The 11,471-nt window shown below is 44.1% G+C and overlaps 2 protein-coding genes and 1 long non-coding RNA gene across 10 annotated transcripts; 2 read left to right on the top strand and 1 right to left on the bottom strand.

Moving 5' to 3' along the window:
- Nucleotides 1-7: 7 nt before the first annotated feature.
- LOC136195123 (uncharacterized) lies at nt 8-1,800 on the top strand. Of its 3 annotated transcripts, none has more exons than XR_010671801.1 (4): nt 8-123; nt 254-498; nt 1,016-1,128; nt 1,262-1,800. It is a non-coding gene; the product is annotated as an uncharacterized lncRNA (long non-coding RNA). The 3 variants fall into 3 exon arrangements; XR_010671802.1 differs by having other exon boundaries at nt 254-960; nt 1,281-1,800; XR_010671800.1 differs by having other exon boundaries at nt 254-960.
- LOC136195121 (uncharacterized) lies at nt 1,772-5,970 on the bottom strand. 6 transcript variants are annotated; one of them, XR_010671799.1, is made up of 6 exons: nt 3,252-5,970; nt 3,052-3,195; nt 2,846-2,995; nt 2,580-2,789; nt 2,040-2,139; nt 1,772-1,977 (listed from the first exon to the last, which is right to left on the bottom strand). XR_010671799.1 is itself a non-coding variant. In XM_065984393.1 (6 exons), exons 1-5 carry the CDS (start codon nt 4,186-4,188, stop codon nt 2,204-2,206), a joined length of 1,491 nt encoding a protein of 496 aa, XP_065840465.1. In that variant the 5' UTR covers nt 4,189-5,970; the 3' UTR covers nt 2,080-2,139; nt 2,200-2,203. The 6 variants fall into 6 exon arrangements, 5 of the variants coding, with proteins under 5 accessions (XP_065840465.1, XP_065840462.1, XP_065840463.1 ...); XM_065984393.1 differs by lacking the exon at nt 1,772-1,977 and adding an exon at nt 2,200-2,253 and having other exon boundaries at nt 2,080-2,139; XM_065984390.1 differs by lacking the exons at nt 1,772-1,977; nt 2,040-2,139 and having other exon boundaries at nt 2,417-2,789; nt 3,252-4,612; nt 4,678-5,970.
- LOC136195120 (uncharacterized) lies at nt 5,672-8,983 on the top strand. Its single transcript, XM_065984388.1, has 4 exons — nt 5,672-5,850; nt 7,006-7,254; nt 7,306-7,364; nt 7,415-8,983. Exons 1-4 carry the CDS (start codon nt 5,760-5,762, stop codon nt 8,720-8,722), a joined length of 1,707 nt encoding a protein of 568 aa, XP_065840460.1. The 5' UTR covers nt 5,672-5,759; the 3' UTR covers nt 8,723-8,983.
- The last annotated feature ends 2,488 nt before the right edge of the window (nt 8,984-11,471 follow it).

Raw genomic sequence — 11,471 nt, 5'->3', positions numbered from 1 at the left:
CACTTATATAATCCACAATAGTCACGTGCGTACGTTAGCGCTTGACTCGTTTTTTACGAATGAATGGTCAATGGCTCGAAACGACGGATTCGAAGCTTGAGCGACGTCAAAAGAGTGAAAGAGGTGAGTCTTGAGTAGTTTAGAACCCGTTCGACCGTTCGCAATGGCGCGAAACGATCGAAATCGAGGCGTCCCGTCGCCAAGGTGCGACGCGCCGTGCGAAATGCGCTTGAATCGTTTTTTTTCGACGCAGAATCATGTTTTCGGAACGTTACGAAGCGTTTAGCTGCATTCCGTGGCGTATTTCGAGTCGTTTGCGACGATTTTGATGCGCGAAAAAGGGGGCGTGGCCCCTAACTTTCGCGCTCGCTCCACGAGAAACGGCGCATCGTATGCCGTCGGCGAATCGAAAATCGAAAACTAGATGATATAGGCTTTCGATCGATGGCACGTTCGTCGCCGTACGTTGCGTTGTCGAGGAAAGACGGCGTCGCAAAGGTGGGGTGATTTTGACGCACGCGAGTAAGCGTGTTTGTTTATTCGACACGTTTTTTTGTCGAAAACTCGCGAATTTCCACACGGCTTTGAGCCAATCTTATAGAGTCATCGTTGGCGATTTGATTAGTCGCGGTCCGGTCGTCGTGCGACGTTTCGTGGCGAAACGGCACGATTTTTAAGTCGTTTGATCGCGAACGAGAAAATTCGAAATTGTTTTTCGATTTTCTCCGTCCCCTGAAGGAATTTGTTCGCGATTATTCCTGGAGAGGATTTCTATTGGGTGGTACGCAAGGGACGAAAGGGTTTGGTGGCCGTCGGTCAAATTTTTGAGTGAAATTTCCACTCGTAAAGTTTTTGGGTTTTTGTACATCTTTGCGACGTTGGCAAAGTGCCTTCCCTTTGTCGGATCGAGCCGAGATTTTTTATCTGGTCTCTCTGACCCCGGAATTGTTGATAGCCAAAGTTTGGTTGCCATAGCAACCAAAAATATAATTGTTATTTATTTTTTATTTTTTAGGTGTATCTTCCCTTGTGTCAAGCGGGCCCTGGGGGCCCGCAAAAACGCGACTGAATATCCTTCGGGCGTGTAGCTATGTCAAAGACCATCCGGATCCCTATGCAGATGTTGAGGTAAGAAGTTATATCGCTTCAGTTGAGAAACGTCTTCCCTAAGGACTAGGCTTAGAGTAATAACTATAGAGGTATCCCAAGTTTACTCATAGTCCCTTGAGTAATTTTCTATTTCTAATAAAATTACTCATAGACCTTATATTTCATGCTAGCCATTCCTCTGTGGCCAAGAGCGACAAATAGGCCTTTAGTTGTTCCGGACGTTTATCTGCTCGAGACTTTGGCCGACGCCAGGTACTTTTCTTTGTTTTCCCCTTTGTCAATTGTTTTGCCGTGTAGTTGTTTCTCCAATCAGACGAGGCAGACGCAGCCATCCCTCTGTGGCCAAGAGCGATAAATAGGCCATACCTCTGCAAAGGCTATAGAGTTGCCTCTCCGCGTAAGGCAGAGCACTGGCGGGTAAATCAGTGACGCCCCTTGGAATTGCACCTGTGAGTGGACTGACATCCCAGCTGCCACTTTCACAGTCCAAGGCTCGGAGCCAGGAGGTTAAACGGGCTCACCCTCCGCGGGGGAGTATGGAGTGACCCCACGAGTCCTTTGACTCACAGCAGGTGCCCACCTGGCCTTGCCTCCCATGTGGGGCGAGGGAGTGGATGGAGGAGAGGGGAAACTCTGTTTAAATTTTGTATCTTCATCCGGGACTTTATTTAATAAAATTTGACATGACTCACTCTACTTTATTGTGTGTGCCGCCCTATCTACTTTCCACGCGCCTAACTAGGACCACGTGAGACGCGAGCGCACGTGATTGTATTATGCGCCTAGTGCTAGTCAAAAAATTATTACGTACTGCAAAGTAAGACAAATAAAGTCATTTTCCATTTCGCTGAATCTTTTCTTTGTCATCTGTGTGCCATATGAATGAAGACATATAATCAATTTAGATGGTTGTGACGGTGATGACGTACCTTTTAAAAATGCCAGCTATTGACTTATAGCAAACAAAATGCCAGCTCCTTGCCTTCTATCAATATCTTTTACACATAGCAATCCTATAGAGATAAGAGCCTAAAAGAAAACAAGAGAACGCACAATTAGAAATAACAATACCCAGAGTAGTTTAATTACGGAGTTATTCCCCCCACGAACATCGTAGCAAGAAGTAATCGCCCCGTAGAAAACCTAAGAATAGAAAAAACGCAGTGGCTACAGTTACGCCACCGTAACGGGACTTCTTTTGGCTACAGTTACGCCAGTCTATATATAGTCTATATATCTATGTAATTCGTGACGTAGGATCATGCGCAGAGAATCATTATTGGGACTTAGAGAACACGCTCTACGCTCGACAAGTAGTTACTTGAAACATGCTCTACAAAACCATGTTTTACGTTTGGGAGCGTCGTCTAGCCCAAGGCATCGCAAATGATACCATTCAAGGCATCCGTCGCAGCCCACGGAGATGGATTTTTGCAGAGATTGACGGCATACTCTGCACTCCCACTCACCCCTCTCTTTCAGCACTTCGTAAACGTTCATCACAACCTTCCATCCGTCGAAACTGAAGTATTTCTTTACTTGATGAATCGCAACGTCGTCCGCAGTGCACTTCATAGGAACCCTTTCAGGCCTCGTTTCGACGAATTCTTCCTCAATCAAAACCTTGTCATGCATTGCTTTATGCGCAACCTCTTTCTCCACAAACCACTCCAGAATTGCTAAAAATGATTGCTAGTAAGTTTAGTAGTTGTTACAGGCGTCGATAACGTCGTACTTTTCTCTTTCTCATGAGGGGACTTTTTTTTGAAAGGCAATGGCTGATCCGACTTTCTGCGTTTGCTTGATGGCAGCCCAATAACCGTCAAATCTGCACCTTTTGGACGACCTCTCTTTAGCATTGGTGGAGGTAATTTCAGACTAAGAGCTACAGATTTGCGTGTTAGTATTGTTAGCTAAGCTGAAATAGGTATCCAGTCTTACTCCTTCTTTCAGTTCCTTCCTGAATGCTCCCATCCTTTTTCTTTTGAAGAATCTTTGCATCGAATTCTGTTCCTTCGCTGTCTTCTTTGCTCTTTCCGTCGACATCATCCATGTTGCCATCAGAGCATTCCTCATCTTCTGATTCTGCTCAAATTATGTTGCAAACGTTAGTTCAACTTTTAATGCTGATTAATACTCACTGAGATATATAGGCTTTCTTTCCATAATAAGATTATTAACTGATTTCAGCTTTTTCAAATACTCGAAGAAGTCTTCAGATCCAAGGTGTGACATGCTTTCCGCAGTCTTCTGAGCAATTTTAAACGCAATTCTGTACTTCTGCTGCTCTGTGAGTGTCTGCTGATGAGCCGCCGCTGTCGAGCCCTCGTCCAGTACATTGGCTTCAATGCTACCAGCCGACGTTACTAAAGTAGAATCAGCAGTGACACCATGAAATGCGTAATGCTTGCTTCTGTAATGACTATTTGTCCAACGGACATCGTATAGATCTTCTGAATACATGCTCAGACTACTACGTCTGCGAGCAGCGAATATGTGCTTGCATGGTAGCTTCATGGACTCAAAGAACGCACAGGAACAGGAGTCTATAGCGGCCAGAATATGTCCATCATTATGCTGCACAAGAAAGTGCGTTGAGCTATCAGTGGTGAACTGGACAGATGGTATCTTATTAAACTGCTTTTCCACATGATTGAAGGCAAAGGGTGTAAGGTATTTTTCGTACAGCTTCAAGTCGTCGTTGAGCAAGACGTGAGATGCCGGCACTTTTACAGCCCTGGAAAGAGCGCGGTGCTTGCGCTCTGCTTGTAAAAACGCAATGCACGTCATGAGATCATGGAAGAAAACCGGCTTTGGCGAGTATCGCTTGATCACACTCTTCAATTTTTGATTAATTGCTTCTAATCGATTGTTGGTATTTGTTAGAAAGTTGCCGTGACTGTTTTTAAGTCCTTCAACCCATTGAGAGCGTATACCATGCCAATTAGCGCAGAAGTAGTCAAATACGGATCTAGGAGCTGTGGAGCGAAGCTGTTCAAAATTCTTTTCGTATTCCTCTGGTGATCGAGAGTAAGCAAGCTTCTGGAGCAGTTCTAGAGCCAGTTGTCTTTCTCCCATCGTAATTCCTAGTTTGTCAGTTGAAATTTCACGCCGAAAAGTGCGCAGAGTGTGAAAGAGGCATATTAGAAGCGATTTTCCAGGAAATTTTTCGTAAATAATGTCCCTCTCCGTTATATCCTGTCTGTCATCACACAGCGTATCTTCTCCCAGTTTTCATTGTGACGCTTGAAAGCATCAAGAGCGAATCCAAGGTTACTTTTGCCTTCACTTTCAACCATCCATAGTCCGACAATCTCGCTTTCTCCATTTCCGTCGATCGTGAGAAGAACGTACAATGGCATCCTCAAGTCATTCAACTTGTAGGTAGCGTCCATCAAAAGAACCTCAGGATAAACAGAAAACATATTCCTCATCTCTTGTGTCTGAAAGAAAACTGTCGTTATGGTTCCTTCTGCATCGCACGCAATTTCCGTGACAGAGTCTATTAGACACATCATTCAGCTTTTAGTTTTGCATTATCGGCGACAGTTACAATGTGTTTGTTACTTTCAGTGCTTTTCATCCCTGTTAGAAGTAGCTTCAGATTGCTGCCTTTTTCACGCTTTGAATTCGCCGCTAAGTTGTGCAGGTCCTTCAAGGCAACCGGCTTTCCTGTCGTTTTCACGACGTGGTGCTGCAGCAATTTTTTGTTTGGTCGCAATCCTAACATTTTCTGCGTTTCCTCTCTTTCGGCTTCATTCAGTTTTCTCTGCTTAGGCAGATGACTGAATGCCACCTGCACTAACCCCACTGGTATAAGTGTACATTACACTGATTTCAGCACCTTGCTAATATCCATGTCGTGATTGTGATTTTCTCCAATAGATGTTATCACCAAAAATTGCCCATCAGCGGATGCGTTTAGCTTGATGTAAAATGGGCAGTCTTGCAGAAATGTCCTGCGGAATTAGCGTAAAGACTTCGTTACTGAGGGTAAATGCGAGCGCACTTTTGCTTTGGTCTTTCGCCTTTTGAACGACTTTTGAAATCTCTTCCGCCGTGAATGCATGCGTATGTCATTTCAGAATACTGAAGTCGATCGGCCAATGGCTTTTTCGGCGTTCGCTTTCGACCAGCCTCGATTGATCTTGATGATCGAACGTACAGCTGGGTAAAATTTTCCTTTTCCCACTTCACCAAAGCGGCGTTCCAAGCTTCAAAGCGGTCGAATTTCATCCCCGCTCTGAGGACAAGGTTTTCGCTCGCATTTTCCGCCATCTGGATGTGTCTTCACCGGAGATGGCGCTATTCGGTGCTACGCGCATGCGCCTGTAGCATTTGCGTCACGAATTACATAGATATATAGACTGGCGTAACTGTAGCAAAAAGAAGTCCCGTTACGGTGGCGTAACTGTAGCCACTGCGTAGAAAAAACATGCTTCGACACGCGATCGAAAACCAATCGCACGCTTTACGACTTCGAACGATCCTCGAAAAGGTACGCGGATCGGAGCCGAGGGGCGAATGTCTCGCTGACTGTGTCTGTTGATCAAAGGACATCGAGGTGCGTCACTAGGACAAATCTGCGCACGCGCCTTAGCATTCATATTCGCTGTACTGAGAATCTCTCGTCTGTTATCACCCCGATCATGTCCTCTCCCGACGCGAAGCGCAGGAAGCTTTCGGATGAGAAGGCGAGCGAGTCGTCCTCTCGCAGTGCCGAACGCAAGAAGGTTTCAGGTACTGTACGAAGGCGAGTATGACCGTCGAGACCGGTTCCTTAGCGGTGGATGTAGTTTGGGGGCCAGACCTCTTCGCTCGGGGAGGTCTTAACAAGCGTCTTCGAACAAAACTCGTCGTTCTGCTTTGTAGCCTTGTGCACAGTGACGTCAGAGCCAACGTCACAGCTTTTTGCTTGGGCGTGACGCGCGTTAGGCTTTCAGAAAATGTCCTCTATTTGCGCGATACTACCTTTCTACCGCGTAACCACCATAAGATATATGTAGAAGCATGATTTAGACGTCGTTTGGCGCCTATTCCGTGGTATTTCTCTGTGTTTTCGGCGAGTTATATCTATAAATGGGCGGGGACTTCCGACGAAATGGGCGTTTTCGATGTGCTCTCATTCCTCACCAAAGCATCCGATTGCACCGAGACTTTACCACGTTATGGATACATGATTGATGTTCATATTAATGGCCAAGACCTGGCAAGAAGAGGTTTAGTTTCGCACTTTTGGCCCTGTTTGTAGCACCACTTAGCGCACGTGTTTCAGCGCTTTTTTCGCCTTTTTTCGTTTCAGTGGTTCTAACTCCCTGTGCCATGGATTTCGTATGTCGCGCATGTCGAGAGAAGACATAACTTTGTATCCCGCCGCGCAATCTCAAATGTTTGCACGCAATACAAACTAATACCTTCTCTCAACATTCCATCGACGACACAGGGAGTTAGAAGTATAGAAACGAGAAAGAAGGAGTTGAAGCGCGTGCGCTAAGGGGTGTTACAAACAGGACCCAAAGTTCGAAACTAAACCTCTTCTTGCCAGATCTTGGCCATTAATGTGAAAATCAATCATGTGCCTATAACGTGGTAAAGTCTCGTTGCAATCAGACGCTTTGGTGAGGAATGAAAGCACATCGAAAACGCCCATTTCGTCGGAAGTTCCCGCCCATTTATCGATATAGCTCGCCGAAAACACGGAGAAATACCACGGAATAGGCGCCGAACGACGTCTATAGCATTCCTCTACATATCTTCTGGTGGTTACGCGGAAGAAAGGTAGTATCGCGCAGATAGAGGACATTTTCTGAAACCCTAACGCGCGTCATGACCAAACAAAGGACTGTGACGTCGCCTGTGACGTCACGTGCACAAGCCCTATTGACTTGTGCGCAGATTTGCTTTTAATGGAGGTCACACGCCAGCCACAAGGAGGACAATGGAAGAAGAAGCTGACCGTCGAAGTAGAATGCACCGAAAGTCTGTCATACCAGTGGTGGATGGTTGACACTGATAAAGGGGGAATCGTCGAGTGTTCGGACACTACTCAGAGTTGCAGCGCTAGCCATTCCAATTGTTTCTACTTTTGCGTGATTACAAGTCAAAATTACGTGACGTGCGTTTCGGACCTGGTTGAAAATGAAGGTAAGGACTTGTTTGTCTGTTGAAGGCTTTTATTATTATGAGGCGACTTAGGAGAGGAGGGCGCATTTTTTCCTTCTTGGCCTCTTCGCAGAGATGTACCTTGTAGTATCGTAAGTTTTCTGCTTTGAAATTCAATGTGCCTAAGTTCTAACTGAAATAGGAACCCACGTCTCCTTCTTCTGGTCATGTTGGCAGGTACATGGCAGGGTATAAAACAACCTTCTCATCGGTGCCGTTCTTTGAGGGCTTTGCCAAGCCCGCCATCGCCGACTTAATTTCTGACAACGATCTTCGGGAGTTTCACGGGTTGATGTACAAAGGGCTACAATCAGGCACGGACGGCGAAAAATATATTAGGCAGGCTTTCAGCGTCTTGTGCCAGTTGCCAATGCTAATTCAAAAGGAGTTTCTTGTAGAAGATCCCAGAGTGGTTGGAGACGCACCTTTCGGTCTGCGAGGCGCTTACCGCGCGGACATGGCCATCATATTTCCTCTTACTTGCATGCTATTTTACGCTTTGGGCATTGGCGAGAGGAAGGACGGTAAAAATGTCTCTCCTGAGCGTGCCCTCAATCAAGTAATGCGGGAATATCAGTGTTTGTGGAGATATTGGCTCCGGTCCGGGCAATGTTATGCAAAGTTTGCCAAGAGAACTTGTTTTCCTTCCTTCTTGTTCACCATTGTAAAGAACAATTTCAACTTGTACGGAGTGGCTACACACGGTCAAGAAAAGATATCTCATTGTCTGCTCTGCTCCTGCTCAAGAATGGATGACAAGTCCAAGTTTGATGAACTTGCGTATCGGCTAAAATCTGGAATGCTGGCAATGGTGCAATTGCTTGAATCTATCAAAGCCACAACAGAAGAAGCTAGTTCGAGTTCGTTGTTTCCTGTCGTAAAACCGGATTGTTATCCACAACTGGAATACGTGAACATGATCAATAGCAGAGTTTTTGAAGCCAAAGAGCGCAAAGACGGGCCTGTGAACTGCATTGTCAAATTCTTGTCTATAACGTACCCAGAAGAAGTGCATCAGCATTGCTATGAAAACGGCATTGCTCCTAAGTTTCGCGTGGAAAAGGCTGACGGATACACTATTGTTGTCATGGAGAAAGTTAAAGAGGCTATGAATCTCGACGAATACATCAAAGCTGTGGCTTCACACTCATCAAGCTGCGCGCCTTACCAACGTGTCATCGAAAGTATGGAAAGAGCTCTGCACGTTCTTCACAGCAAGGGCTATGTCCACGGAGACTTTCGAGGCCCCAACATTCTTGTCTGCTACGACGGTTCTGTTAAAATTGTGGATTTTGATTGGTCGGGCAAAGAAGACGAGACGAAGTATGAGCAGTTGGGCAATTACTATGTTTGGCCTTGCTTTAAGAGCAGTGAGCTGCGGCAGTGCCACGATCTCTACTTTCTAGCCGGATACAAGAGAAAAATTCGCGAGGCCGCTGCTGGACTTTAGGTAGGTGTGTTCCTAAATAGGAACATATTGACTCTTTTGTTCTTCAGTTGTTTGGCATACTGATTTACGATTGATATGATCAGTACTCAGGGTTTTTTTTGTTGTTTTCTTTCTTTACGCTCTGTTGGCTGTTGCTGCTGAATGGGATTTTGCTTAGGTTAGGACGGGGAGGGGGGTGACGACACTCAGTTTTTTTCTTATTCTTCTTGCGTTTTTGTCTGTTGTTCGAAACTAGATGGAATGAACGCAATTGTGCTTTCATTTTTTGTAAGCTAAACAGCTTTCAAATTTTTCTAAATATCCTGGTAGAAGGTAAGTTCTTCTAGCCAGAAAAAATGGTAGAGTGTTCCTAAATATATGCAACCTGCCGTCCTCTGTCACAAGGCGCAATGTCCCGGATTTAATAGGGTAAACGGCTATAAATGCCCGGATAAGACGACCACCGCCCCCATTTTGCAAGATTTGGGAAAATGGGGGCGGTGGTCGTCTAATCCGGGAACTTGGAAGAGTCATATATACGCAAAGAGTATACTTAAAATATGAAACACGTGAAAGAAGGGCAATTTATTCGTCTTTTTTATTGCTCGACAGTTTGTGCACGTACACTTTTAAATAATAAACACATGACATCTCTATAATAGAGAGAATGAGATGATGTCATCGTGTCTTTCTCTACTTTACATATGCACAGGCTTTCATTTGAATGCACAGGCTTTCATTTGAATGCACAGGCTTTCATTTGAATGCACAGGCTTTCATTTGAATGCACACGCTCTCAATTGAATGCACATGCTTTCATTTCAATGCACAGGCTTTTATTTGAATGCACATGTTTTCATTTGAAAGCACAGGCTTTCATTTGAATACACAAGCTTTCATTTGAATGCACATGCTTTCATTTGAATGCACAGGCTTTTATTTGAATGCACATGTTTTCATTTGAATCCACAAGGCCTCAAGTAAGTGCACAGGCTCTCAATTGAATGCACAGGCTTTCATTTGAATGCACAGGCTTTCATTTAAATGCACAGGCTTTCATTTAAATGCACAGGCTTTCATTTAAATGCACAGGCTTTCATTTGAATGCACAGGCTTTCATTTAAATGCGCGTGCTTTCATTTGAATGCACACGCTCTCAATTGAATGCACTGGCTTTTATTTGAATGCACATGTTTTCATTTGAATGCACAGGCTTTTATTTGAATGCACAGGCTTTCATTTGAATGCACAGGCTTTCATTTAAATGTACAGGCTTTCATTTGAATGCACAGGCTTACATTTGAATGAACAGGCTTTTATTTGAATGCACATGTTTCCATTTGAATCCACAGGGCCTCAAGTAAGTGCACAGGCTCTCAATTGAATGCACAGGCTTTCATTTGAATGAACAGGCTTTCATTTGAATCCACATGCTTTTATTTGAAAGCACATGTTTTCATTTGAATCCACAGGGCCTCAAGTAAGTTCCCTCTGGATTCAAATGAAAACATGTGCATTCAAATGAAAGCTTGTGCATTCAAATGAAGGCCTGTGTATTCAAATGAAAGCCTGTGCAATAAAAATGAAAGCCTGTGCATTCAAATGAAAGCATGTGCATTCAAATGAAAGCATGCGCATTCAAATGGAAGCCTGTGCATTCAAATGAAAGCAGGTGCATTCAAATGAAAGCCTGTGCATTCAAATGAAAGCCTGTACATTCAAATGAAAGCCTTTGCATTCAAATGAAAGCCTTTGCATTCAAATGAAAGCCTGTGCATTCAAATGAAAGCCTGTGCATTCAAGTGAAAGCAGGTGCATTCAAATGAAAGCCTGTGCATTCAAATGAAAGCGTGTGTATTCAATTGAGAGCCTGTGCACTTACTTGAGGCCCCGTGGATTCAAATGAAGACATGTGCATTCAAATAAAAGCCTGTGCATTCAAATGAAAGCATGTGCATTCAAATAAAAGCCTGTGCATTCAAATGAAAGCCTGTGCATTCAAATGAAAGCCTGTGCATTCAAATAAAAGCCTGTGCATTCAAATGAAAGCCTGTGCATTCAAATGAAAGCCTGCGCATTCAAATGAAAGCATGTGCATTCAAATGAAAGCCTGCGCATTCAAGAAAAAGCCTGCGCATTCAAATGAAAGCATGTGCATTTAAATGAAAGCATGTGCATTGAAATGAAAGCTTGTGCATTCAAATGAAAGCAGGTGCATTCAAATGAAAGCGTGTGCATTCAATTGAGAGCCTGTGCACTTACTTGAGGCCCCGTGGATTCAAATGAAGACATGTGCATTCAAATAAAAGCCTGTGCATTCAAATGAAAGCATGTGCATTCAAATAAAAGCCTGTGCATTCAAATGAAAGCCTGTGCATTCAAATGAAAGCCTGTGCATTCAAATAAAAGCCTGTGCATTCAAATGAAAGCCTGTGCATTCAAATGAAAGCCTGCGCATTCAAATGAAAGCATGTGCATTCAAATGAAAGCCTGCGCATTCAAGAAAAAGCCTGCGCATTCAAATGAAAGCATGTGCATTTAAATGAAAGCATGTGCATTGAAATGAAAGCTTGTGCATTCAAATGAAAGCATGTGCATTGAAATGAAAGCTTGTGCATTCAAATGAAAGCAGGTGCATTCAAATGAAAGCGTGTGCATTCAATTGAGAGCCTGTGCACTTACTTGAGGCCCTGTGGATTCAAATGAAGACATGTGCATTCAAATAGAAGCCTGTGCATTCAAATAAAAGCCTGTGCATTCAAATGAAAGC

This window comes from Oscarella lobularis, chromosome 14 (genome assembly GCF_947507565.1).
Source record: "Oscarella lobularis chromosome 14, ooOscLobu1.1, whole genome shotgun sequence".
Lineage (NCBI taxonomy): Eukaryota > Metazoa > Porifera > Homoscleromorpha > Homosclerophorida > Oscarellidae > Oscarella > Oscarella lobularis.
The sequence above is the reverse complement of the archived record's forward strand: the minus strand, read 5'-3'. Positions and strand labels throughout refer to the sequence as shown.

Excerpts from the sequence above, each read along its gene's own strand:
- LOC136195120 (XM_065984388.1), top strand. The coding sequence starts at position 5,760 with ATGTCCTCTCCCGACGCGAAGCGCAGGAAGCTTTCGGATGAGAAGGCG. Across the intron at positions 5,851-7,005 it reads CGAACGCAAGAAGGTTTCAG|ATTTGCTTTTAATGGAGGTC; the intron begins GTACTGTACGAA and ends ACTTGTGCGCAG. Across the intron at positions 7,365-7,414 it reads GAGATGTACCTTGTAGTATC|GAACCCACGTCTCCTTCTTC; the intron begins GTAAGTTTTCTG and ends TAACTGAAATAG.
- LOC136195121 (XM_065984389.1), bottom strand. The coding sequence starts at position 4,188 with ATGGGAGAAAGACAACTGGCTCTAGAACTGCTCCAGAAGCTTGCTTAC. Across the intron at positions 3,196-3,251 it reads AAGAAAGCCTATATATCTCA|AATCAGAAGATGAGGAATGC; the intron begins GTGAGTATTAAT and ends TAATTTGAGCAG. Across the intron at positions 2,996-3,051 it reads GGAAGGAACTGAAAGAAGGA|CTCTTAGTCTGAAATTACCT; the intron begins GTAAGACTGGAT and ends GCAAATCTGTAG.